Source organism: Podarcis muralis, chromosome 11 (assembly GCF_964188315.1).
Source record: "Podarcis muralis chromosome 11, rPodMur119.hap1.1, whole genome shotgun sequence".
In the NCBI taxonomy this organism is placed as follows: domain Eukaryota; kingdom Metazoa; phylum Chordata; class Lepidosauria; order Squamata; family Lacertidae; genus Podarcis; species Podarcis muralis.
The window spans coordinates 23,344,160-23,368,003 of record NC_135665.1 but is presented as its reverse complement, the minus strand read 5'-3'; the positions used below and the strand labels follow the sequence as shown (position 1 = coordinate 23,368,003).

General features: G+C 40.4%; 1 protein-coding gene across 5 annotated transcripts in view; it reads right to left on the bottom strand.

Annotated features, from left to right (window-relative positions):
- TRIM36 (tripartite motif containing 36) overlaps window positions 1-23,844 on the bottom strand; it is a 58,795-nt gene that overhangs the window by 12,632 nt on the left and 22,319 nt on the right. For all 5 annotated transcript variants that reach the window (XM_028748318.2, XM_028748317.2, XM_028748320.2 and 2 more), the window contains 4 exons: window positions 12,123-12,448; window positions 6,319-6,465; window positions 4,061-4,156; window positions 158-411 (listed from right to left, as the gene is read on the bottom strand). In XM_028748318.2, coding sequence (XP_028604151.2) covers window positions 158-411; window positions 4,061-4,156; window positions 6,319-6,465; window positions 12,123-12,448 — 823 coding nt within the window. The remainder of the gene's footprint in view (window positions 1-157; window positions 412-4,060; window positions 4,157-6,318; window positions 6,466-12,122; window positions 12,449-23,844) is intronic.

Genomic DNA, 23,844 nt, shown 5'->3' with positions numbered 1-23,844 from the left:
CCCGCTGCCGCCGCAGCACGATTTCTGTTCTCATCCTGAAGCAAAGTTCTTAACCTGAAGCACTATTTCTGGGTTAGCGGAGTCTGTAACCTGAAGTGTATGTAACCTGAGGTACCACTGTACATCATCTAAACATTTTAGAATATAAATGGCATACCTTTCATGAAGCTGTTTCGCTGTTTGAACAAAACAAGACTGGTCTGTTTCTTTAAGAACTTCTTGGGCATACCCTACAAGGCCATTATTTTCTAGAAGTCCCTGATACTCTTCTATCTGAGAATGCAATTTCTCCAGTCTTAGGTTTTTGGAAGCTTCAATAGCCCTGAGTGCAGTTGCTCGCCTCTCTTCCAAAACATCGAACAACTTATCAAAGCTGTGAGATGCTTCTTCCTTAGCTCTTTCGCCATTATGCTGAAAAACAGGAACATGTTTTTCAATAACTGCCAGAACAATTTCCAAAGGTAGCTAGGTCAGTCTGTTGCAGCAAAAATAAGAGGCCATACCTGCTAACATTCCAAGGATCTGAAGAGCAGTAATAAAATTTGTAGTCTGCCGGAAGACTCGTTCTTGCTTTTAGCAAAACAATGACATTGAAAATCTAAGCTTTTGGTGCAAAGTGCACTTACATACTGTATTTTCAAAGTTACAAAGAACCACTTCCAAGCCAGGTTAATTAACACTTCACTAAACACACAGCTGTCCTGGCCTGAATATAAGAGCTGTTATTGACAAGTCAGATGTTGCAAAAAGTGTGAAGAGCTGCTCTCATTTTCAGGTGACAGTGAGGCTCACCTGAAGTTAGTTGTGTGAAAATACATCTAATTATAAATTTCTAACAAAAACTAAAAGAAAACTCCTAAATTTACTATTTTGTTTTATCAAGAGATAGATGTGGGACTTTAAAAAATAGCATTATTTATAATGCAAGACTTTAAAATCACTTTCATTGTCCCTTTGGTTACAATAAAGCTAAAATAATACAGTGGTACCTTGGTTCACAAACTTAATCCGTTCCAGGAGTCCATTTGACTCCCCAAACCATTCAAAAGCCAAGGCGTGGCTTCCAACTGGCTGCAAGAGCTTCCTGCACTCAATCGGAAGTTGCGGAAGCCGCGTCGGACGTTCAGCTTCCAAAAAACATTCGCAAACTGGAACACTTACTTTCAGGTTTGCGGCGTTCAGGAGCCAATTTGTTTGGGAGCCAAGCCATTTTGAGAACCAAGTTACCACTGTACTGATTTCAAAACTATTTCAATAACAGTTGGTTTTTGGAGGGTTTTCAAATATGCAAGTATCTGACCTCATTGAAAATACTGGTTCCAACCTAAATGGAAAATTACATTAGAATTAAAGGTAAAGGGAGCCCTGACCATTAGGTCCAGACTTTGGGGTTGTGGCGCTCATCTCACTTTACTGGCTGAGGGAGCCAGCTTACAGATTCTGGGTCATGTGGCCAGCATGACTAAGCCACTTCTGGCAAACCAGAGCAGTGCACAGAAACGCCGTTTACCTTCCCACCGGAGCGGTACCTATTTATCTATTTGCACTTTGACGTGCTTTCAAACTGCTAGGTTGGCAGGAGCAGGGACCAAGCAACGGGAGCTCACCGCGTCGCGGGGATTCAAACTGCTGACTTTCTGATCTGCAAGCCCTAGGCTCTGTGGTTTAGACCACAGTGCCACCCGCCAAGCTAAACTTACGCTTTTTACCTAACAGGGCAAATACCAGGTGGTAAGTAGTGGATTCACACTAGAAAAAATGCATGGAGGGATTGGTTAAGCACAGGGGTGGCTAACCTTTTTGGGCAAGATGGTGACATTCACCCTTGGACAACCCTCTGAGGATCTCATGGCAACAGTGTGGGGTGGTCAAAAGTGGATGTGTGCTGCCCAGTCTTGCACTCTCACATTCATGCACAAAGGACACACAGGAAGATATACGCACAGACAGAGCTCAATCCACCATCTTCAGCTTATCAATGCAGACTAGCTGAGAAGGTTATTGTCCCCTCCTTGCTCATCAAATGCCTGATCTGGTGGTGACTATGAAGGATCTTCATCAGGTTCTGGGTTCTACCTACCCCCAACCACTGTGTCTACATTATTATAATCATTTTGTCACTGCCGCCAAAATTGGTGGTATCAGGGAGGGGGAGGGAATTTGCTTGCAAAGGTGCATCACGGTCCCAAACTGGGTTCTACCTTCGATTCCCAGCCGATTCCCAGCCTTTAATCCACCGATAATAAATGATCATACGTAACCCCCATTTCTCACATGTAATTCCCGCCTTATGCTTATGTTAACCAATCAACAACAAGTTTCTTTGTGTATGTATGTATCAACCAATCAGCCACAAGCACACCTGTGTCAATGTTTGTAATATTCAATAAAAAGGGCTCCCAGGGTCCGCCCTGGCCAGACGCCTCATGTTAACCCGCCTCTCTCGTTTCCTGTGATTTTTCATTCCAACACTCTCTCTCACACACAAATCCGCCATTGTCTCCAATATCTCATGTGAGCACACACATAGGTGAAATGATTTTCCTTGTGAGATTGCAACTTGTCCATCAGATACTCTTGTTTGTAACAACATCAATATCCGATGGAATCTGTACAAAGGCTCCATGGAGAATGTTTCTACATATTTTCTTGCCTTAAGATTTATTTAAAGTCATTGTTGCTCTTGGAACATTTACGAAGCACCACTTTCTTAAACTTAGAAACTCCAAAATGTATTCACACATTCCGGTATTCCAAATGTTAAACTTGCCTTCAGCCAAAATGGTTGCAAAATGCCTACCATCACCAATATAAGCCTCTCCCCGCAGTCTCATCTGCTTCAGGATGTAACTTACCGTTACTTGCTTTTAAGAAATGCATACTGGTTTCCTCTAACTCATGTTACGATTTTGTATTGCTTTCTGAACACTTTGCAAGCAATACCACATTGTGGCATATCCTTCATCACAGTCAACATTTTTTTTAAAATCTGCATTATAAATACCAGCCTACTGTGGTACATCTTTTTACCCCAATTCCTAGAATGAAGATAAATATTCTCTACCCACCTACTAACCAAATATGCCAGCTTCTTATTCAGCTTACATAATTTGTTTATTATGTTCTTTAGAAACACATTTATAGGCAACTCTGCCAAATAACTGGATGAATAACTGGATCTCTGTGACAAAACAGAACTGGGAAAGGGAAGTAAGTTTTGAAACAACCAACTAAAACCTGAGGAAGAAGGAGGGAGAATGGCTGATGGATTAATATTAGGTGCATTTATACCCCACTTGTCTTCCAAGGAGCGCAGGGTAGTGTAAACTTAAGTTAGGCTGAAAGATAGCGACTGAGCTGCAGGTAATCCAGTGAGCTTTGCGGCTGAGTAGAGATCTGAACCCAAGTCTCATCACTCCTAGCACAACAGCTTAACAATTATACAGGGATGCGGGTGGCGCTGTGGGTAAAAGCCTCAGCACCTAGGGCTTGCCGATCGAAAGGTCGGCGGTTCGAATCCCCGCGGCGGGGTGCGCTCCCGTTGTTTGGTCCCAGCGCCTGCCAACCTAGCAGTTCGAAAGCACTCCCGGGTGCAAGTAGATAAATAGGGACCGCTTACTAGCGGGAAGGTAAACGGCGTTTCCGTGTGCGGCTCTGGCTTGTCAGAGCAGCGATGTCACGCTGGCCACGTGACCCGGAAGTGTCTGCGGATAGCGCTGGCCCCCGGCCTCTTGAGTGAGATGGGCGCACAACCCTAGAGTCTGTCAAGACTGGCCCGTACGGGCAGGGGTACCTTTACCTTTTACCTTTATCTGGGAACCACTCCACTTTTACAGAAATTTGTTTGCAAGTATTTTAAATATAAATGACTGATCTATGGCTAATATACATGGGGTTGTTGTTTTTTAGGGAAAGCTTATTTATTAAAAATCATTTATTTACTGCCTTGAACAAAACACAACACCTAGCCAACATGCATAAATTAACATTAAAATGAGCACTGTTAAAAATGAAAACACATCACAAGAGAGTTTAACACACGCCAATAAATAATTCTTACCTCTGCCTCTTTCATTAAAAGACCAAGTTCTGTAATCTGGCTTTTCACCTGGCTCTCCTTACTAATGAGGTAGTTTATGTCTTTTGAAAGTTTCTCCTATTAAAAATAGCAGCAATTCTGGTTAGAAAAGAAGTAAAAACATTGCATAGGAATTCTAAGGCTAAATGTTCTGCTGCTTTTTGAAGCAGAATCTCTGAAGCAAACAGGGAATTTGGGGGCTCTTTTCAGAGGAATATCAGGATATTAAATAAAAAGGTAAGCAAATCCCCTTCAACAAGCAACAGTGTCGTGCAAAATACCATCCCATCCAAGCTAGTGTTTAGGTGCTACTACAGCTAATTGCCACTGTCTGTGAGATACAAACAATGTATAATTCAAGTAAGTACAGCTAAAGCATGATGGGAAAGGGTGTGTGGTAGAACTGGTCATGATCCACATGTGCACCGTCCTGAAAGTCATTTCTGCAACTGCAGTACGGGTGAAGAAAACCAGCTTTCATTCATGGAAACCAATGCCACTTCATTCTATCAGAACACCCATAATCACTTCTAAACTGCTTCAGTCTGAAACAAGAGTAACTAAGAGGGTCTGAATAAAGGAGTACCAATCCACTCCTGTCATCAGAACATTGCTTTATTCAAAGTATGGTTCATACATAAAAACTCCTCGTGACAAAAAGTCCCTACAGAACGAAGTGAATCCAATAATTAAAATGTCATTTGTTCCACAAACACAATCATAAAACATTTGACTATTTGAACAGCTGGTATGAGCCATGCTAGGAATGGTCAACAGTGTTAATCAAATTTAAACTTCCATGCTTCAAGAACATTAAACATTTTATGAGCAATAACCACTACCTCTGTTTTATGGGTTAAGGCTGGCAACATCGAATTAAAAATGTCTGATTGTAAAAAAATATATTGTAATTTGGTTAGTTAAGTAAAACCAAAAACGATTTTACCTCTAAAGCTATCAAAACGGCATCGCCATGACTATTTCAAGAGCATGTGTTGGGCAGGCTGCAGCCATGGCTGCTCCTAGGCCTTAAGGTTCCCCAGAGACCAGATCTGTTCTTCTGCAGCCCCATCTATCTATGCTATCACCCATTTCTACAAATCTCTTACAAGACACCAGGTGGCTAACGGCAGTGCTTCCTGCCATAGGAGGCAATGCCAGGTACTGGCTCTGGAAGGATATGCTATGCAAGCGGACTGTTCTTCAGTGCCACTGCCTAATACAAGCACAACGTCTGCCCAGTGGATGCTTTGGCTCCCATTGCCACTGGAGCAATAATCTCAAGAATAGAATCCGACGTGGTTTTCAACACAGGCCCTTCCTAGTGTGCCCCAGCCAAGGGAAGATGTGAGAAGAAGGTAACCTAATGAGAATGGGCCTTTTCAGAAGTAGCCCTGGGGCTGTGAAAGGGCCACCTTTGCCATGTTTCATGCACCAGGCTAAGACCTTTCTGTGTACCCAGGCCTTTAATGCTGCCTCCTATAGTGGTGCAAATATCTTAGTGGGGGTTGGGACTTGGCTCTTATTAACATGTTGTAGATCACAGAATCACAGAACTCTAGAGTTGGAAGGGATCCCAAGGGTCATCTTAAGCATCCATGACAGACGGCCGCCTAACCTCTGCTTAAAAACATCTAAGGAAGTAGAGTCTGCCACCTCTCATAAGAGACTGTTGCACTGTCAAACAGCTCTTACTGTCAGAAAGTTCTTTCTGGGGTTTAGTTGGAATCTCTTGTCTTGTAACCATGGGTTCATGTCCTACCTTCCAGAGCAGGAGAAAACAAGCTTGCTCCATCTTCCATGTGAGAGCCCTTTAGATATCTGAAGATGGCTATCATATCTCCTCTCAAGTCTCCTCTTTTCCAGGCTAAATATACCCAACTCACTCAACCGTTTCTCATAAGGTTTGGTTTCCAGACCCTTGATCATCCTGATGAGCATTTTATGTACCGCGTATTATCGGTGTTTAAAAATATTTCAGGTTTAAAATTGTTTTTGTGTGTTACATTTTATTCTTGTCATGTTGCGTTGAGACTTTTTGTTATAAAAAGCAAACTGATAAACAAAATAAACGAAAAGTGTGCCATTTCAACAGATGGCGCCTACATTTGCAAAAATGAGCCTGTATGCAAATAATCTGTGTGTGTGTGTGTATGTGTGTGTGTTTTAAAATACACCAGGAAAAAACTTCATGATGCTTTTGTTACCAAAGATGAAAAAATAAGAGCATTCCCACTTACCTTGAGTGTTTTGTAGGCACTGCTCATGGTAGTCACTCTATGGTTTGCATGTGAGCCACCCAATTTGCAAAGATGACAAACAGGCCTTCTGCATATTTCACAATACATGTTTACTCTTTCCATTTCATGTTCCGGACACATCAAAATCTGACAAGAATAAAATAATAATATAAAATGTCTTTCACGAACTGCCCAGCAACACAGGTTAGTTATTATTCAGTATGTTATATATACTCTTCTGTGTATTACTGTGCTCAGATTTTAAACTATGCACACAGCATCAGGGAAATGTAACTTAAAAACAAGATTTTAAAATATATTTAGTTTTTGATAAAAACTAATTAAAAAGCACAAAGTCAAGAATTCATATAGCTATCATACCTCAGTCATCCAACCAATTTCTTGCAAAAAGAACATTTCAGAAACATTATTTTAAAAGGCTAAGTCTAGTAGCCATCAAAAGTCAGCAATATGGAGGGGAAGAGATACAAACATGTTTCAATCAAATTAAGCCAACCATATGTGATAAATAACTGAATGTCGTAATTTCTGCCTAGAGAATGACCCACTGTAACAACTAGGAATTTTGAAGGGTAGCAGAAAATTTAATTTTATTGAAATTCAACTATTTACTAGTTGAGAAAAAATAATAGCGGAATAAAACATACTACCACTACTGTGTGTTCTTAACAGCCACATAGGTTTGGATTCTTTTATTTGTTCCATGCAGAGAACATGGCTTTCCCACCTCATTTCTCTATCTGCAGCTTCCTGTGCCCACTGAAAATCCACTGGGCTTGGTTGTGAATAGGATGCTACGTGCAGGAAGAGGGACTGACAAAATCAGACTCCACAGACCCACACATAAACGGACATTACTTACACTCAATGCAACAGAACTTTAGGATTAAAATCAATTTGCTGTTTCTACTTGTGTTTTTTCCTTAACCAGGAGCCTCAGTATTTCACAAAATGCATGAGAGAAATCTGGATAAGAGATGGGCTTTGTGTTTACAAAATGGGGAATCAGCTGCTTTTATCCCATGATCCTAGGTATACCTGATACCTGCAAGAAGCTAGCTGAGATCAATCCAGACCGCAATCGCCACCTCCTGATCGAGTTTAAATGCATACATCAAGGTTTCAACATCCAGCATAATTTCTTATCCCTGCTTTGAGTAACTTCTAGCTGAATGAAAAGTTCTGTAGAACTCAAAAACCAACTTTTTGGCCAGCCTTAATTGCTCAACTAGATTTTGAAGTGTTTCCCTCTTATGGACTCCAGAACTCTGTTTCAAAATCAGCTTCTTAAGGTATGTGTCAACAAGGCATGTTAGATCTTTTCAGGAATAGGTGCAGATAACAAACTAGCCTAAACTGGACAAAAGGACCCCTAGCCACAGCTGCAATCTGGACATCCAAATAAAAGGCCAGGTCTGTTAAGTCCCTGCCCACTACCTACAAACTGAAAACCCCCTTTTTTCCAAAGAAAGTGTTGCATCTTTCAAGACAAACTGAATCCCTATTCCCTAATCAGTAGCACTTACATCCTTATCTGGATTAAGCCCCACTTTATTGGCCCTCAACTAGTAATGCCCCCAGGCATTGCTCTGAAGCATGAATAGTTGTATCCAATGGTGTTGCTCACTTGCCAGGCTTCTGTCAACAGAGCAGCAAGGAGAAGCAATCTTCAGAGATTTCCCCCCTGCTGTGGTAGATTCCCCAGCCCTTTGGAGCAGATTTGGGAGGTGGAGGGGCAAGGGAGAGGTGGAGATGCCAAAAGTTTCTCTGTTCTGTTAACAGACGCCTTATCAGCTAACACTGTTGAATACAATCCAAATAGTTTTTTCCAGAATCTGATGTCAAGGGAAACAGAACTGAATTTTAATAGCAATGCACTCAAAATTCCCACCGAAGAATTGATGCTTTTGAATTATGGTGCTGGAGGAGACTCCTGAGAGTCCCATGGACTGCAAGAAGATCAAACCTATCCATTCTGAAGGAAATCAGCCCTCACTGGAAGAACAGATCCTGAAGCTGAGGCTCCAATACTTTGGCCACCTCATGAGAAGAGAAGACTCCCTGGAAAAGACCCTGATGTTGGGAAAGATGGAGGGCACAAGGAGAAGGGGATGACAGAGGACGAGATGGTTGGATAGTGTTCTCGAAGCTACCAGCATGAGTTTGACCAAACTGCGGGAGGCAGTGGAAGACAGGAGTGCCTGGTGTGCTCTGGTCCATGGGGTCACGAAGAGTCAAACATGACTAAACAACTAAACAACAACAACTCAAAATTCCAGTTGTTCACCATATATGCTAAGCAGCGTGGGGAACAAAACCGACCCCTGTAAGATACCATATGGCAGGTTTCCTCAAAACTGGCCCTCCAGATGTTTTTGGCCTACAACTCCCATGATCCCTAGCTAGCAGGACCAGTGGTCAGGGATGATGGGAACTGTAGTCCCAAAACATCTGGAGGGCAGAGTTTGAGGAAGCCTGCCATATGCCAACATTTTTCAAGCAGTGGGTTGGGGACTGCCAACGAGTCTCAGTTCACTTTCAGGTGGGCCTCACTGCCACAGCCCACCAATGCCTCCTCACTTGTCTGCTTCGTCCCCTGGTCCTGTCACAGTCTTTTGGATGAAGCTATGCCAGTATTACAATTCCCAGCATGCTGAACAAATGTGGCAAAGGATCTGAAATTCAGAGTGAGGGAGGCAGGCATCCCTTGAGGGGAAAGGGCCAGAGGAAGAGTGTGTGGAAAACAAACGAAAGAGAAATAAGAGAGTGTAATTTTAAATATCTGTATAATGGAATAATAATAAAATAAAACTGGGTATAAGGCAGTTTCTATGTTCTTAACATTTGCCACACCCTGCCATAAGCCAATGGCCAAGAAGTCAAACAAGAGTCCTCAGCACCACTTTCTGAAATCAAGCCTTCAGAAAGAACTAGAGTCACCATAAAAAGCCATCCAAAAGGATTTGATGGCCAACTATGCCAAACAATTTAATAAGATATCACTGCTGATGGCACTGGATGCTTATTAGTTAAAAGACTGTGAAGGAAAACTGGTGAACAAATGGAAGAATTAACTGCCAAAAAAAGTGTTTTAGAAGCAAGCCATCTGGCTGTGCAAAGGGATGGGAAATGTTGTTTCTTGCATTTGGTTTTCTTTAAAAAGTAAAGCAAAATTCAAGCTAGTTGTTTCACCTAATTACTTGTTTTGCATGTTACAAAGATTTGCTTTTTTCACCTTACTCAGTTACAGCGATTCATATGATTGTTTACAATTTTAAATAGCAGCTAATATAAGAGACGTTATAATTAGATTGGACTAAAAACCCACAGCAGCCTTGAATTTAACATTTTAAGGTTAATTCACTTTAACAAGATTACAAGCAATTACAGGATTCCATCTGCTTCTCTTTCTTCACAGAAGAAAGGACAAATAACCATTTAAAACAGTTCTCCTGCAGGTGCTGTGGATGGAAACTAACTCAACAATACCACTATCTTGCCTGAAATACTGTAGGTAGCTTTCTTTTAAAAACAGCTTTCCTATTAAAATTATAATTTTACAATGATGGGGCTGAATACAATGCTCTATTTGTGCAAATGAAAGGCACTCTCACTAGCACAAATGTATGTACCAATTTACACACACACAAACACAAGCTGTAACTCCTGCATTGCACCACATTCCATTCTGAAGAATTCCCCAACTCTCACAGAACTTTTCAGCTTTTCAGTGGATAGAAAAGCACTATTGCCTTCACACCATGCCTTGCAATGGGGTTTTTGGGGACCCAAGCCTATATTTAGTCTAAAGAATATGTTTGGATTGGGAAAAGCAGAAAGCAAACACAAATAAATCAACTCTGAGTGATTTATAAGCTGGAAATTGGAAGGAAGTTGTTAACTATCCAGGGAATTAAAATCTGGAACACAGCCCCAATAAAGCTAAAAGCAAATAACCTCATTTGTTTTCCTAAGCTGAATAGGCTATACGTTTTGTACAGCCAATTTTAACCTCAGGCGTTATGAGACAGCCTCTTAGGGCAAGAATGATTCTCATTCTCATTCACAAAGCCATTTCTGACATTAAATTAGGTCCCAAGTAAAGATATCCATATACTGTGTGAAAGTAATACAGTAAAGGTGACAAGCAGTGAAAACTCCTGAAGTGAAATAAATGATTAAGATCCAGCTATGTCCATGGGGTACAGCAATTATAGTGGAGGCACCAAATAGGATGGTGAATTCTCTTTTTTTTCCTTGGCGTTAAACGCTGTCACATTTAGAAATGTGAAAATGGGAGGACCTGTGTCAAATTAGTTTTAAACACTGCACATATAACAGAGCATTCTCAACCACAGTGCTGGAAAAAGAAGTCAGCCAACCCAAACGAATGCTGAGCAGCAACTTAGAGGTAGTTTTGCTTTCCCTGTCATGGACCACATAGCTTGATTACTTGAGCCTTGGGGCTAGTTACCAACTGACTTTGCAAATGAGGTGAAGAAGTCAGACCATAAGCCAGATACTAAAAACACCATGCGACAGCAGCAAAGCCTGATGACCTTAAAGGTAAAGGGACCCCTGACCATTAGGGTCCAGTCGTGACTGACTCTGGGGTTGAGGCGCTCATCTCGCTTTATTGGCCAAGGGAGCCGGCGTACAGCTTCTGGGTCATGTGGCCAGTATGACTAAGCCGCTTCTGGCGAACCAGAGCAGCGCACGCAAACGCCGTTTACCTTCCCGCCGGAGCGGTACCTATTTATCTACTTGCACTTTCACATGCTTTCAAAGTGCTAGGTTGGCTGGAGCAGGGACTGAGCAACGGAAGCTCACCCCGTTGCAGGGATTCGAACGCCGACCTTTTGATCGGCAAGTCCTAGGCTCTGTGGTTTAACCCACAGCGCCACCCGCGTCCCGAGAAAGTAGAGAAACACTTTTCTCCCTCTCTTATAATGCTAGAGCTTATGGATATCCAATGAAGATGAATGTTGAAAGACTCAGGACAGACAAAATAAAGCACTTCTTCACACAGTCTATAGACTATGGAATTGGCTCCTATAAGAAGTAGTGGTTGCCACCAACTTGGAAGACCTAAAGCAGAGGTGGGGAACATGTCACTCTTCAAACTTCCATTCCCATCAGCCCCAATGAGCATGGTCAATGGTCAGAGATGATTACAGGAGTTGCAACCCAACAACATCTGGTTGTGCCATAGGTTTCCCAACCTGTCTTAAAGAGAGTCATGTGGCTCTGGCCCACTTGATTACCTCGGAGGGAATATGGCTCTTCATACAGAAAAGTTTGCCCAATCCTCATATATAAGGTTAAAAAAACCTGTAAAATACTTAAAATTACAGAGTTACCATCACCACCCCAAAATATCCCACTCAGCATAAACTATATGCTATGCTAGATGCGTAATAATAATAATAATAATACCAACATAAGTAATAACTACAACAAATTTAAACTTTTAGTAGATTCTTAACAGTTTACAAAACTTGAAAATATCTGAAGACAGTTATCCGGAATAATTCAACAGTAACAATGGTGTACTATTTTCAAAATAAAACATGTTCAGCACTATGCTCAACATCCAATTTCTGTTTGGAAATTACATTACATAGTTCTCTCTAAAATGCAGCTCATCAACAGTCATAGCGACAAAATTCTGGAATTTAAAATCAAGAATACTGAAGTAATTGTTATGCAGCAACAGCTAGCACACAAATTGTATGTGCACAAAGGCAAGCCAGTTCTATTACACATTAAACAAACTCACTTACTTTAGGCCTGAAGTTCGTAGTTGGTCCCACATATTCATGTTGCGCTTTTACAGTTCCCCAGGGATGATGTATTTTGAAGCATTCGTTGCAATAACTTGCACTACAATCCATGCAGCTCTTTGTGGATTCTTGCGGTGGAGGTTTACAGAGATCACACATAATGGCTGTAGCTGCCCTTGCTGCCTGCCTATATCGTTCTACAATAGTTTCCAAAGTGAAGTTGCGAAATAGGCCATTGATGCCACGCTCTCCCAGGTCTATGTCATGCCGGCATCCAGGACAAGGGAAGGTAGTTGTCTTAGGAGTCAAGGAATTGCGTTTCCAACCTGTGCAGATGGCAGGAGCTGATTTAGTTGCAATGTTGATAAGGAAAATGATCTGGCAAGTGAATAAACGATAAGCTACTAGATCTTTATTTAGAAATTTCCTTTAATGCATATGCCATGTGGCTGCCATACTTAGTAATGTTTGTAAATAAATTGCACAACTTTGCAAAAGAAAGATAATATGGAAGCTAGAGCAAAATGTTTTATATTTCATCTTTTGACAATCCTCGGACCAACTTGAAAAATGCTGGAGTTGTTTTTTTGTTCAGTAAGAACCTTACTGGAAGAGACATTATAATTCAAGGGAGAGAGGTCTGGGAATGGCAAGTCTCTGTTCAATTTTTGCTCAGCCTGAATTTCACTTAACATCCTCTGTAACTCACTGTCTCCCACCATAATCCATTACTGTTTTGACAAGTTGATGAATATATTGCTATAGCACATGCTGAGTGCAAGACAGGGCAGGTTGCAAATCTAAACAAAAAATAAACCCAACTGTAAGAACATCCTGAATAGCAAGATGAGGCTAGCTCTTCCAGCATGCTCAGCAGGCTTAAGTTTAAATTCATTCCCAACTGCAAATCTTGGCTGAAGCATAATAAAAACAATTGCAACTACGAAAGAGAAAAGGAACACCGGACACTTACCTTGTTTTTTTTTTTTTGTTTTTTTTAAATATTTTTTATTGCTTTGTTTTCCAGGGTCAAAGTACAACATTAATACATCGTCAATAACACAACAAGAGCTTTTTTTTTTTTTTTTTACAAAGTAAAGAGACAAAAAAGAAAAAGATTCACTTTTTCAGATCCTTTTTCAACATCAACTGGACTTCCCCACATCCTCCATCCCTGCTTTCTTTACAATAAAAATCAACAGCAAATTAAAACCTTGTTTCATGTGTATTTGTATTTTCATCTAATTATTTACTCTAAAAGTTAAACTTTTCTCAAACATAACTTAGTTTCAATCATTTCCGAATCTCAATACTGAAGCTTGTTTTTCTCAAAACTTAGCAAATTCTCAACATTCATATAACTTAAAATGTTTTTGTAAATAGTCCTTAAATTTTTTCCAGTCCTCTTCCACTGCTTCTTCTCCCTGGTCTCGGATTCTGCCGGTCATTTCAGCCAATTCCATGTAGTCCATCAGTTGCGTGTGCCATTCTTCCAGTGTGGGTAACTCCTGTGCTTTCCAGTATTTGGCTATAAGGATTCTTGCTGCTGTAGTTGCATATAAAAAGAAAGTTCTATCTTTCTTTAGCACTCTCTGGCCCACAATGCCCAGGAGGAAGGCTTCTGGTTTCTTATGAAAGGTATACTTAAATACCTTTTTCAACTCGTTATAAATCATTTCCCAAAAAGCCTTCACCCTCGGGCATGTCCACCAGAGGTGAAAGAATGTTCCTTCAGCCTCCTTACATTTCCAACATTTATTATCAGACAAATGATATATCTTTGCAAGTTTGACTGGGGTCATGTACCACCTGTACATCATTTTCATAATATTTTCTTTTAAGGCACTACATGCCGTAAATTTCATACCGGTGGTCCATAACCTTTCCCAGTCTTCAAACATAATGTTGTGTCCAATATCTTGTGCCCATTTTATCATGGCTGATTTAACTGTCTCATCTTGAGTATTCCATTTAAGCAACAAGTTATACATTCTTGAAAGCACTTTCGTCTTAGGTTCAAGTAATTCTGACTCTAATTTTGATTTTTCCTCCTGGAAACCAATTTTTTTGTCCTTTTTAAAGATCTCTAAAATTTGGGCATAATGAAACCAGTCTCGCACCTTTCCTTTCAATATTTCAAAGCTCTGCAACCTCCAAGTGTCCCCTACTTTTTCTATTATTTCACAGTATTTTGCCCAGCCACCCCCCATATTAAGTATTTTTGTGGCCTTAGCCTCTATTGGTGACAGCCACCTCGGAGTTTTGTTTTCGAGTAAGTCCTTGTATTTAGTCCAGACAATAAACAAAGATTTCCTGACAATATGGTTTTTAAATAACTTGTGAGACTTTACCTTGTCGTACCACAGATATGCATGCCATCCAAAAGCATTGTTGAACCCTTCCAGATCTAGGACATCAGTGTTTTCTAGCAAAAACCAATCTTTCATCCAGCAGAGGGATGCAGCTTCATAATACAACCTTAAGTCCGGCAGGGCAAATCCCCCTCTTTCCTTTGCATCTGTTAATATTTTAAATTTTATTCGGGGCTTTTTGCCCTGCCAGACAAACTTCATAATGTCCCTCTGCCACTTTCCGAAACACTCCACCCTGTCCACGATCTGCAGGGCCTGAAACAAAAACAGCATTCTTGGCAATACATTCATCTTAACTGCTGCAATTCTTCCCAACAAGGAAAGTTTCAATCTTGACCAGATTTCTAAGTCCTTTTTAATTTCAGACCAACATTTTTCATAATTATCTTTAAACAAGTTCAAATTTTTCCCAGTCAAATTAACCCCCAGGTATTTCACTTTTTTAACCACATTTAGCTCCGTTTCCTTCTGAAACCCCTCTATTTCTAAAGGTGTCAAGTTTTTCACCAAAACCTTAGTTTTTTGTTTATTTAGCTTGAATCCCGCCACCCGACCAAACTCAGAGATTAGTTCTAAAGCTCTTTTTGTACTGGGTTCTGGCTCCTGTAATGTCAAAACCAAATCATCTGCAAAAGCCTTCAGTTTATATTGTTTTCCTCCGACCTGTATTCCTTCCACCCGCTGGTCCTTCCTAATCAAGTTCAGCAACACCTCCAGGACAGAAATAAATAGCAAGGGTGATAGGGGGCACCCCTGTCGTGTTCCTTTTTCAATTTTAAACTCCTCTGTCACCACATTATTTACTATCAATTTAGCTTTTTGTTCTGAATAAATTGCTTCAATACCATTTTGAAACGCCCTTCCCACTCCCATCCCTTCCAAATTTTTCTTCATAAATTTCCAAGATATGTTGTCAAAGGCCTTCTCCGCATCTATGAATATCAAAACTGCTTTCGTATTCAAGTTTGTCTGTAGTAGTTCCAGGACATCCACAATGTTCCTAGTGTTGTCAGACAAATGTCTGCCGGGGAGGAAGCCTGCTTGGTCTTTATGAATTACTTCATTTAAAACTTTTTTCAATCTATTTGCCAAAATATCAGCAAAAATCTTGTAATCCACATTTAGGAGTGAGATAGGACGATAGTTCTTAAGTTGAGTCTTTTCGGATTCCAATTTTGGTATCAAAGTAATGAATGCCTCTTTCCACGATTCTGGTGCCCCCTTCCCCTCGATAATTTGGTTGCATACCTCCATCAGTGGTTGAATCAAATATTCCTTCAATGTCTTATAATACTTGGAGGTAAGTCCATCTGGGCCCGGGGATTTGCCTAATTGCATGTTCTGAATGGAACTTTCAATTTCCTGTTGTGTTATTTTATAGTTCAGGGCTGTTTGTTTATCTTGTGTTAATTTTTCCAGGCCGTAGCTTTTTAAAAATTTATTTATCTCAGTCTCCACTTGGGGTCCTTGGGTATACAATTTTTTAAAATATTTCTGGAAACACTTTCTAATTTCCTCTGGTTTCTGAATACATTCTCCTTCAACCTCTAGATTGGTAACAAAGTTCAATTTTTGTCTCCTTTTCAGCTGCCATGAAAGCAGCTTCCCACATTTATTTGCCGATTCAAATGATCTTTGTCTCATCTGTTTAATTTTCCATTCAACTTCTTGATTTATCAGTTTCACATATTGTGCTTGATGGAATTTTATTTCTCTTAAAACTTCTTTTGATTTTGGGTTAAGTCTCAACCTTCTCTCTCCGTCCTTTATCTTTTCCAAAATCTTGTCCTTTTTACCATTCCAGAGTTTTTTCCTAATAGTGTTCTGTTGTATCAGAAAACCTCTCATAACAGCTTTACTTGCGTCCCAGATTGTTTTCTTTTCCACCGAAGTGTTCAAATTTATTTCAAAAAAGTCTTTCATCGTTTTTTGGGCCTTCTTTACAATCTCCTGATCTCTAAACAAAGAGTCATTCATTCTCCATCTGAAGGATCCAGCTGGTGTGAGTCTCAAATCCATTTTCAAGGCGTTATGGTCGGAGCAAGTTTTGGGGCAGATTTCAATTTTTTTGGTCTTAGGTGCCAGTCCTCTAGATATCCAGATTTGGTCGATTCGTGTCCAAGATAGGTGGGCCTCAGAAAAGAATGTTCCCTCTTTACCTAGAGGGTTCTTTACCCTCCAAATGTCAATCAAGTCCATATTGTCTGTAAGTTCAAAAAAAGTCTTTGGTAGTCTGCCATCTTTGGTCAAGTTTTGGTTTTGTGACTTGTCCATATGTGTGGAGACAACCCCATTCATATCTCCCATCAGAATGATGTTATTATAGTCAACATGGTCCAGCATTGTCTCATGCAGCTTCTTGTAGAATTCTGATTTCCCCTCATTCGGTGCGTAGATTCCTACTATCAGGAATTTTTCTCCTTGTGTTTGTATTTCAATCGCCAGAATTCTTCCTTGTTCATCTTTTAACACAAACTTTGGTGCTAGGCTCTCCTTAGCATATATCACTACTCCTCTTTTCTTGACTTTGTCTGATGAAATAAATTCTTGGCCTAGTCTCTTGTTAATTAATACTCTTCTGTGGAGCCTGGTCACATGAGTTTCTTGAAGACAAATGACGTCTAGTTGTTCTTTCCTCAATATATGAAAAATCCTTTTCCTTTTTTCAGGGGAATTTGCACCATGAATGTTCCAACTGAAGAGCTGCAGAGACATCCTGGATCAGTTTGTCAGCCAATAGGGTTGTCTCCCTTGTTGTCTATTCCTGGAGGTGGATCTTTTTGACCAGGCAAGGGGGGTGGCCAGGTACCTGCTGTTCCTTTCCGAAGGTCCTCCCCGTGATCGTTCAGGAACTTTTCTTGCTCCTCCGCTGTTCTAATTCTTACCTTCTTCTCTTTCCAGTTGAAAGATAGGCCTTGGGGGAATTCCCACCTGTAAGGAATTGTGTTGTTTCTGAGTAATCTTGCCAGATCTTTATATGTAGTTCTTAAGTCCAACAGCTGTTTTGGTATGTCTCTGAAGATTTCTGCTGTCTTTCCCTGTATCACCAATGAATTTTTGAAATGTAGGCCGAGTATATTGTCTTTTTCTTGCTTAGATCTCAATATGACCAAGCAATCTCTTGGTTTATCCTTTTTGGCCACTCTTCCCAGTCTAAAGGCGGTGACAATTTTAAAGTCCTTCTCTTCTGCCAAACCCCAGAACTTGGATATTTCTGCAGTCAAAAAGCTGATCAGATCTTCCTTTTCTGATTCTGGGATATTTCTAAGCCTAAGATTGCTTTCTTTGCTTTTCAGCTCCGCCATAGACAGGTAGGCCTGCTGTTCAGTGACTTGTCTACTCAGTGGTCTTACTTCTCCTCTTAGTTCCTCAATCCTTTTTGTATTTAGGTCTGCTTTTGCACTTGCTTCCTCGGCTAATTTTCGACTCTCTGTTGAAGTCTTTTCAATATTTCCTATCGCCTGTGTGTTTTGAGCAACTTGGTCTGTCAATTTATTAATTGTAGCTGTCACCTGGTCAAATTTAGCCGCTTGTTCATCAGCTTTTTTATTTAAAGCTGCCAGTTGGTCCAATATTTCTTTAGAGATAGGGTCTAGCCCTCCTGCAGCCATATCTTCCAAAACTGGCTGTTTAGATTGTCCTTCTTGCAGACCCGTCACAATTGGGACTGATGACCTACGATGCTGCACAGGCAAAGTTAATTGCAATAGTTCAGCTTGTTTTGCTTTTTTGCCGGCCCTTGTTTTTCCTGCACCACTCATTCCACAGCTGTCTATGTTTCAAGGTCAAATTGTAAATCCCATGGGAAAGGCAATCCAAAAAGTAAACATCCAGACACAAAAAAAGAAAAAAAAATTCCAAAACAACCAGCAGTTCTCAGAGACTTATAGTTCTACAATCCAGCAGGGGGAGCACCCCAGAAGTTAGAGAGGAAAGATGGAAATTTTCCTTTAAGTTCCCAAGTAGGGTAAATCCAAAACAGAGGGGGGGAACCCTCTAAATTCCCTTTAAACTGCAGAGTATAGAAGATCCTTACGAAGGTGCTTGCAACAGTTCCTTTCTTATAACTTGCAAAATAGCCCGCTGAAACTTTGTATCCCTATACACAGTCACCACAGTCTGATGTTACTTTGTATCCAGCCAGCCCGAGAGCTGGGTCTCTTAACATTTATAATCCACAAAAGGGAGAGAGGGATAACCCAAACTCTGACCACTTATAATACAGTCTTAATTTGTCTTTAACTTTTGACAGTCGTTTCCGAATTTGCAGGGTAAATTCCAGGTTCTTTTTAACTCCTTTCCATGCTTCCGTTTTAAAAAGACTTTGCTCAGCACTTTAAACAGGGACGGAAGACTGACTTCCTTTTTAGCGTCTCCCGCTTTCAGCCGAAATTCACAATTTTACTGTTCAAATAAAGTCTCAAATCTCTTACTCACGAGTATGTTGTTTCCAATCAAATGTTCAAAGAAGAAAGGTCAGCGCTCATCAGCAGCAGCCGCGCGGCTTCACTTCCGCGGAAAGAGCGATGGATTCACAGCACCGCTACCCCCTCCACGTTCCGGAGCCCCTTACGGGGTCCCTTCTGCGTTTCCGAGGTAGCTCCTGGTACCCGCCGAATCCCACGGCCACGGGCTCACTCTACCCGTGGATTTTCTGAATGGGTCGTCGCTGTGCCGTAGCGCACGACCCTTTTCCGCAGAGCCCCTCTTCAGCAGCTGAAGAGGACCGCCATTGCCGTTTCGCGCCGCCTCCGGAAGGGGCCGGACACTTACCTTGAAGGTTCTTTCTAGTTATGTTGAACAGGCATCCAATATGCTGGCTGGGTTTAATTCCTCCTATCCTATTCTCCTATTCCTATCACCCTGGAAGGCAGGGAATACGTGACAAACATTTGGGCCAGCCATGTCACCCTAAGCTTCTCCACCAGTTCCATCTCATAGCAAAGCTTGAGACAGAAGTGCCGAGAAGAGTCCAAACCAAAAAAGAAACAAAACCACAATGTGAACCTAGAAAAAACAGGTGGTGCAGAATCCTCGTTCACAGGAGAATACCCAATACAAGCTGGAGATTGAGGGACAATGACCACCAAGATATGTACTGTTTAGTAAAGGCAGTGGGGACTTCCATGGGGCTGCCCAGCAGATTTCTAGGTAGGGATCATTAGTGTAAAATGTCGCCAAAGAGTATGCTGTCCTGCTGGAGGGGACCATGATATGTTGAGGTTTTGGGAGGTGCTGTGAATTGTAAGGCAAAAAGATGCATGTTTTGCACCATCTGGTCAACTGCAGTACTAGATATTTTTCCCCCCAATGACCTTTAGTGGAAAGAGACAAAGAGCAAGTCTGATCGGCTGCATTTGTTCAATAGAAGTTTGTAGGCCCCTCCTAATGCCTAGCTAGTCCCAAATTCCCTCCATTAGGTGAGAGGGTTGCAGGCAAGTTCAGCTCTTGTTCCCTAAGGAAGGCAGAGTTAACCATCAGTGGATCCATTTGAAAGATCTGAAAAATATGCTTAATGTTCTTTGATCAAAAGAACTTCCAGATCTAAGAACTTGCAAGTGGTGGTAACTGCCATTAGAAAAGGAGACCTTTGGGGACAGCAGTCTTAATGGATCATCCTTCAGAGCTGCCAAGGGAGGTGCTGTGAGAGCCTTGACAATCACATGCAGGTACAAGTTGGAAATCTGTGCACCACCAGAGGGCAGAGGAGAGATGCCTCCTTCATGAAGCGTCATAGGTGTGGATGGGATCCTAAAGCTTTGGAACAGCTGGTATCTACTGGGGGGAGGTAGAAGGTTTAGAACCAACAGGACAATTTTTCCACCTCTAATGACATCCCATTTCCTTCGCTTGCCTGACAAACTAATACGCAAGGCCATCAATCGCTGCCTATTTCAGGCACTGAACAAAACATTTGTCCATAAGGAAGACGAAGAAGGCTAAAGCCTGTAGTCCATAAATGGCCCTCAGAAGTTTTTGTGGCCCACTGAGGATCTGCTGGGAAAAGGCACGTTTGATACCTACTGTATCTATGAAAGAAAATCTCAGCTGGTGGCTCCACCGTGGCTGAAGTAGGCATCTTTTATCTTTCCTCCATCACTACTCTTAATTTACTTAATATATTCTTTGTAGCCCACGTTCATTGCTTGGCTGAAGGAGCTGTGGAAGAGGAAGGAAAGAGGAGGAGGAGGAACAGAGCAAAAAGAAAAAAAAACTATTCCTTTTGAAGAGAAGAACATGGAAGTAGGCTAGGAAAATGAGCAAGCCATGAGACGGTAACCAGAAAAGAGTAAAGATGATAGTTAAGTGCTGAGAGAGAAAGGAGCAGCAAGGAAAATGGGTTCTGGGTCAAGGCAGGGAACCAACTGAGGGGTGAGCTTAGGGTTTCATGGCTGGCCCAAATGCTTGTCATGTGTTCCCCGCCTTCCTAGAATTAATCCACATTACTGGATGTCTTAGTCACCTCAACTGAGAATAGACTTTTATACATGAGTGAGAAATATTCATATGTCGCTTTCATGACTACATTCTGGCTCGGCAATAATAATAGTGACTTGGAACAGAGCCGTCTTCAGTATTAAGCTCTTGACACATGTTCTCTATGCAAAGAGAAAACCCTGACTTTTTCCAACACACATTACAAACATCTAAATTCTATAAGCAGATTTATATAAGTGTCATCAACTTTCACACTTTTCAAACAATTTGTTTCCAAGATCAAGGCTTTCAAAGAATTTGGATTTGGGGGGGGGGGGCTAGGAGAATAGAAGAATATAAATTAATATTAAAATTAATGATGTATACTATGAAAATAAATCAGGAAGTTGTCGGACACCAAAAGCCCTGTGGATTCCTATTTTTCATTCTCTATGCTTTTCCCATAGCACTTAAGTTCTATTTTTCTTTTTCCAAACATTTATAAAAATCTCAAGATATATAAAAAAAAAACAAAAACCACTATTTCACATTAAAAATAAATACCAACTCAGCATATATACAAATCCACAATCATAGTCAATAATCAATACAGTTTTGACAATGTATTCTTACCATATAGATGCTATTATATTTTTCAATATCCATATTATATCTATTTTTCATATATTCAATCAACAGGATCCATTCATTTTTAAAATAATTCCTCTTTTGTCTTCCATCACGCAGTCAAACCAACTCGCTGAGTTTATACATTTCTACCAGTTTCCAAAAATTAGCTAGCCATTCTTTAATCGTAAGGGCTCTATTTTCTTAAACCATGAAATTTGGAGTCTTGGGATGTCAAAACTTGGCAGGAAATATTTCTCAGATATAGAGCATTTCTGCATAAGAATCTTTCTCCAAAGCAAGCTGAGGTGCTGAGAAGAGTGCAGATGTTTTGCAATTCTGCTTCTTCTGCATAGGAGCCATCTCTCAAAAACGAGGAGCCATTTCTCAAAAACAAGATACAACTTTATACAAAAATCATGTGATTCAGCCAACTGAAAATGAAAGTGATACTACATTGGGTTCAGGAGACACATTGCTGTTATCATAGGGCTAAAAGTTGACTGCTGCTACCGCTTCTGGGATGCAAGAGTGAATTATGGCAGTGGTTGCGGTGTGCAGTGCAGACTAAGGATGTGCTAGAATCGTGAATTCGAGTGTTTATGTGTTTGATGCAAGACCATTGATCCTGCAAGGAAGCTGGACAAAACTGCATTTAGATTCCATGGGGCTGGGAATTTGATGGGATTGGTTTGTTTAATCGTTTAACTGATTTGGCGTATGGTGGTTGGGAAGTATGAGTTGATTTTTCTTTTGCCTAAATATCATTATTGGACATTATATTTATTTTCAGATGCAATCTATCTGCTGATGTTTAGAAAATACTTTATTTAGCATTTACTATGTTTTACAATATGCACTTTTCTTTGTATTTTGCGGCTGAGTTCTATGCTAAAGACGACACTCTGTTCAGTTAATTGTGTCTTCTATAATGTGTAAATTCTCTGGTATTTTTGGAGTTAGTTTTTTTATTTAAGATGTCTTAAATCTAGGTTGCAAACTGCTTAGACGTTACTTTAAATAAAAGTGGTATATAAATTGTAAAAAATAAATAGTAAAAGTAAATAAAATTCAGGATTGGCTTCTGTGACTCTGCAGCAACCCTATATACAGGAAACATACTGTCACCCCTACGCATACACAAAGTGGCTACCTCCAAATTAGTTGGTTAAAGTATGTAGAGTATAAGCCAATATAACTTTTTCCTAGTTCTAAAGCTGTACTTTAAGAACATTAGGCTTTATCTTGAGGACTCCTTCGTCCCTGACACAAAAAGAGAAATCTGGATCCAACCCTATAACAGAGAATTGGCCATATGAAATATGTTTTAGTAGAAAGGTACTGCTCAAAACAATATTTTCTATTAGCTGTAGGTACACTTCAGAACTCAAACCCGCTTTATGTGAATTATCGATGGTAAAGAGGTGAAAGCAGCTCATCCAAAACCGCACTCCAGGGAAAGATGTCTACCCTTAGATTCATAGAAAAATATGCAGTTATAGTGATGAGTGCATTATAATTTGATCACGGAACCCTAAAGCATGCCCGTACACTAAACAAGTTTAATCTCAAAAGCCACATGCCCTACAAAAAAGGCATACATGCAGTATATTAATTGCAGACACTGAATAACTCAAGACCTTTAAAGTAAAAAAAGAATGTAACATGCAACATGCAATTAAAAGCAGCAGTCATATGTTGGCTAGTACGGCAGGCAACTAATATCACTTATATTCAAACTATTGACTATTTAAAATGGCAATTAAGCAGGCAAATGTAAAAAAAACAGAATCCAATTTAAAAAATAATAATAACTGCGATGCAGTGGTCAAGTTTAAACAAGGCAATCTTAAATGCTTAGCCAGTAGCATGCTTCTGAAGTGCTGGCAGGTGTGAACCCTATAGTTTCAGGCTAAAATATAGAGTTAGATAACACAGTTATGTGGTCTTCATATCAATTAATTAAAAATAAGGAGAAGCATGATAATGAAGGCATGCTTTTACATACATACTGGTGACACCATGCTGATGATTCGTAAATATAAAAGATCTAAGATGTTCCATCCCTTTTCATGTAGTCTATTTATCTTTGCTTAGACAAAACTTTTACATAGCATTTTACTCTGGTTCACACAGCTGCAAAAGAGCCCATTTAAAAAAACTGGGGGAAAGCACCAGAATTGGGAATCCTCCACTTTTAGTAGCTTCCTCTGCTTCGTTATTTGCTTTTGAGAACATGATATGATTCAGGTGGTAAAATTTAGTATTAATATGCACTGCTCATGTTATATTTGCCTTATTTGCCT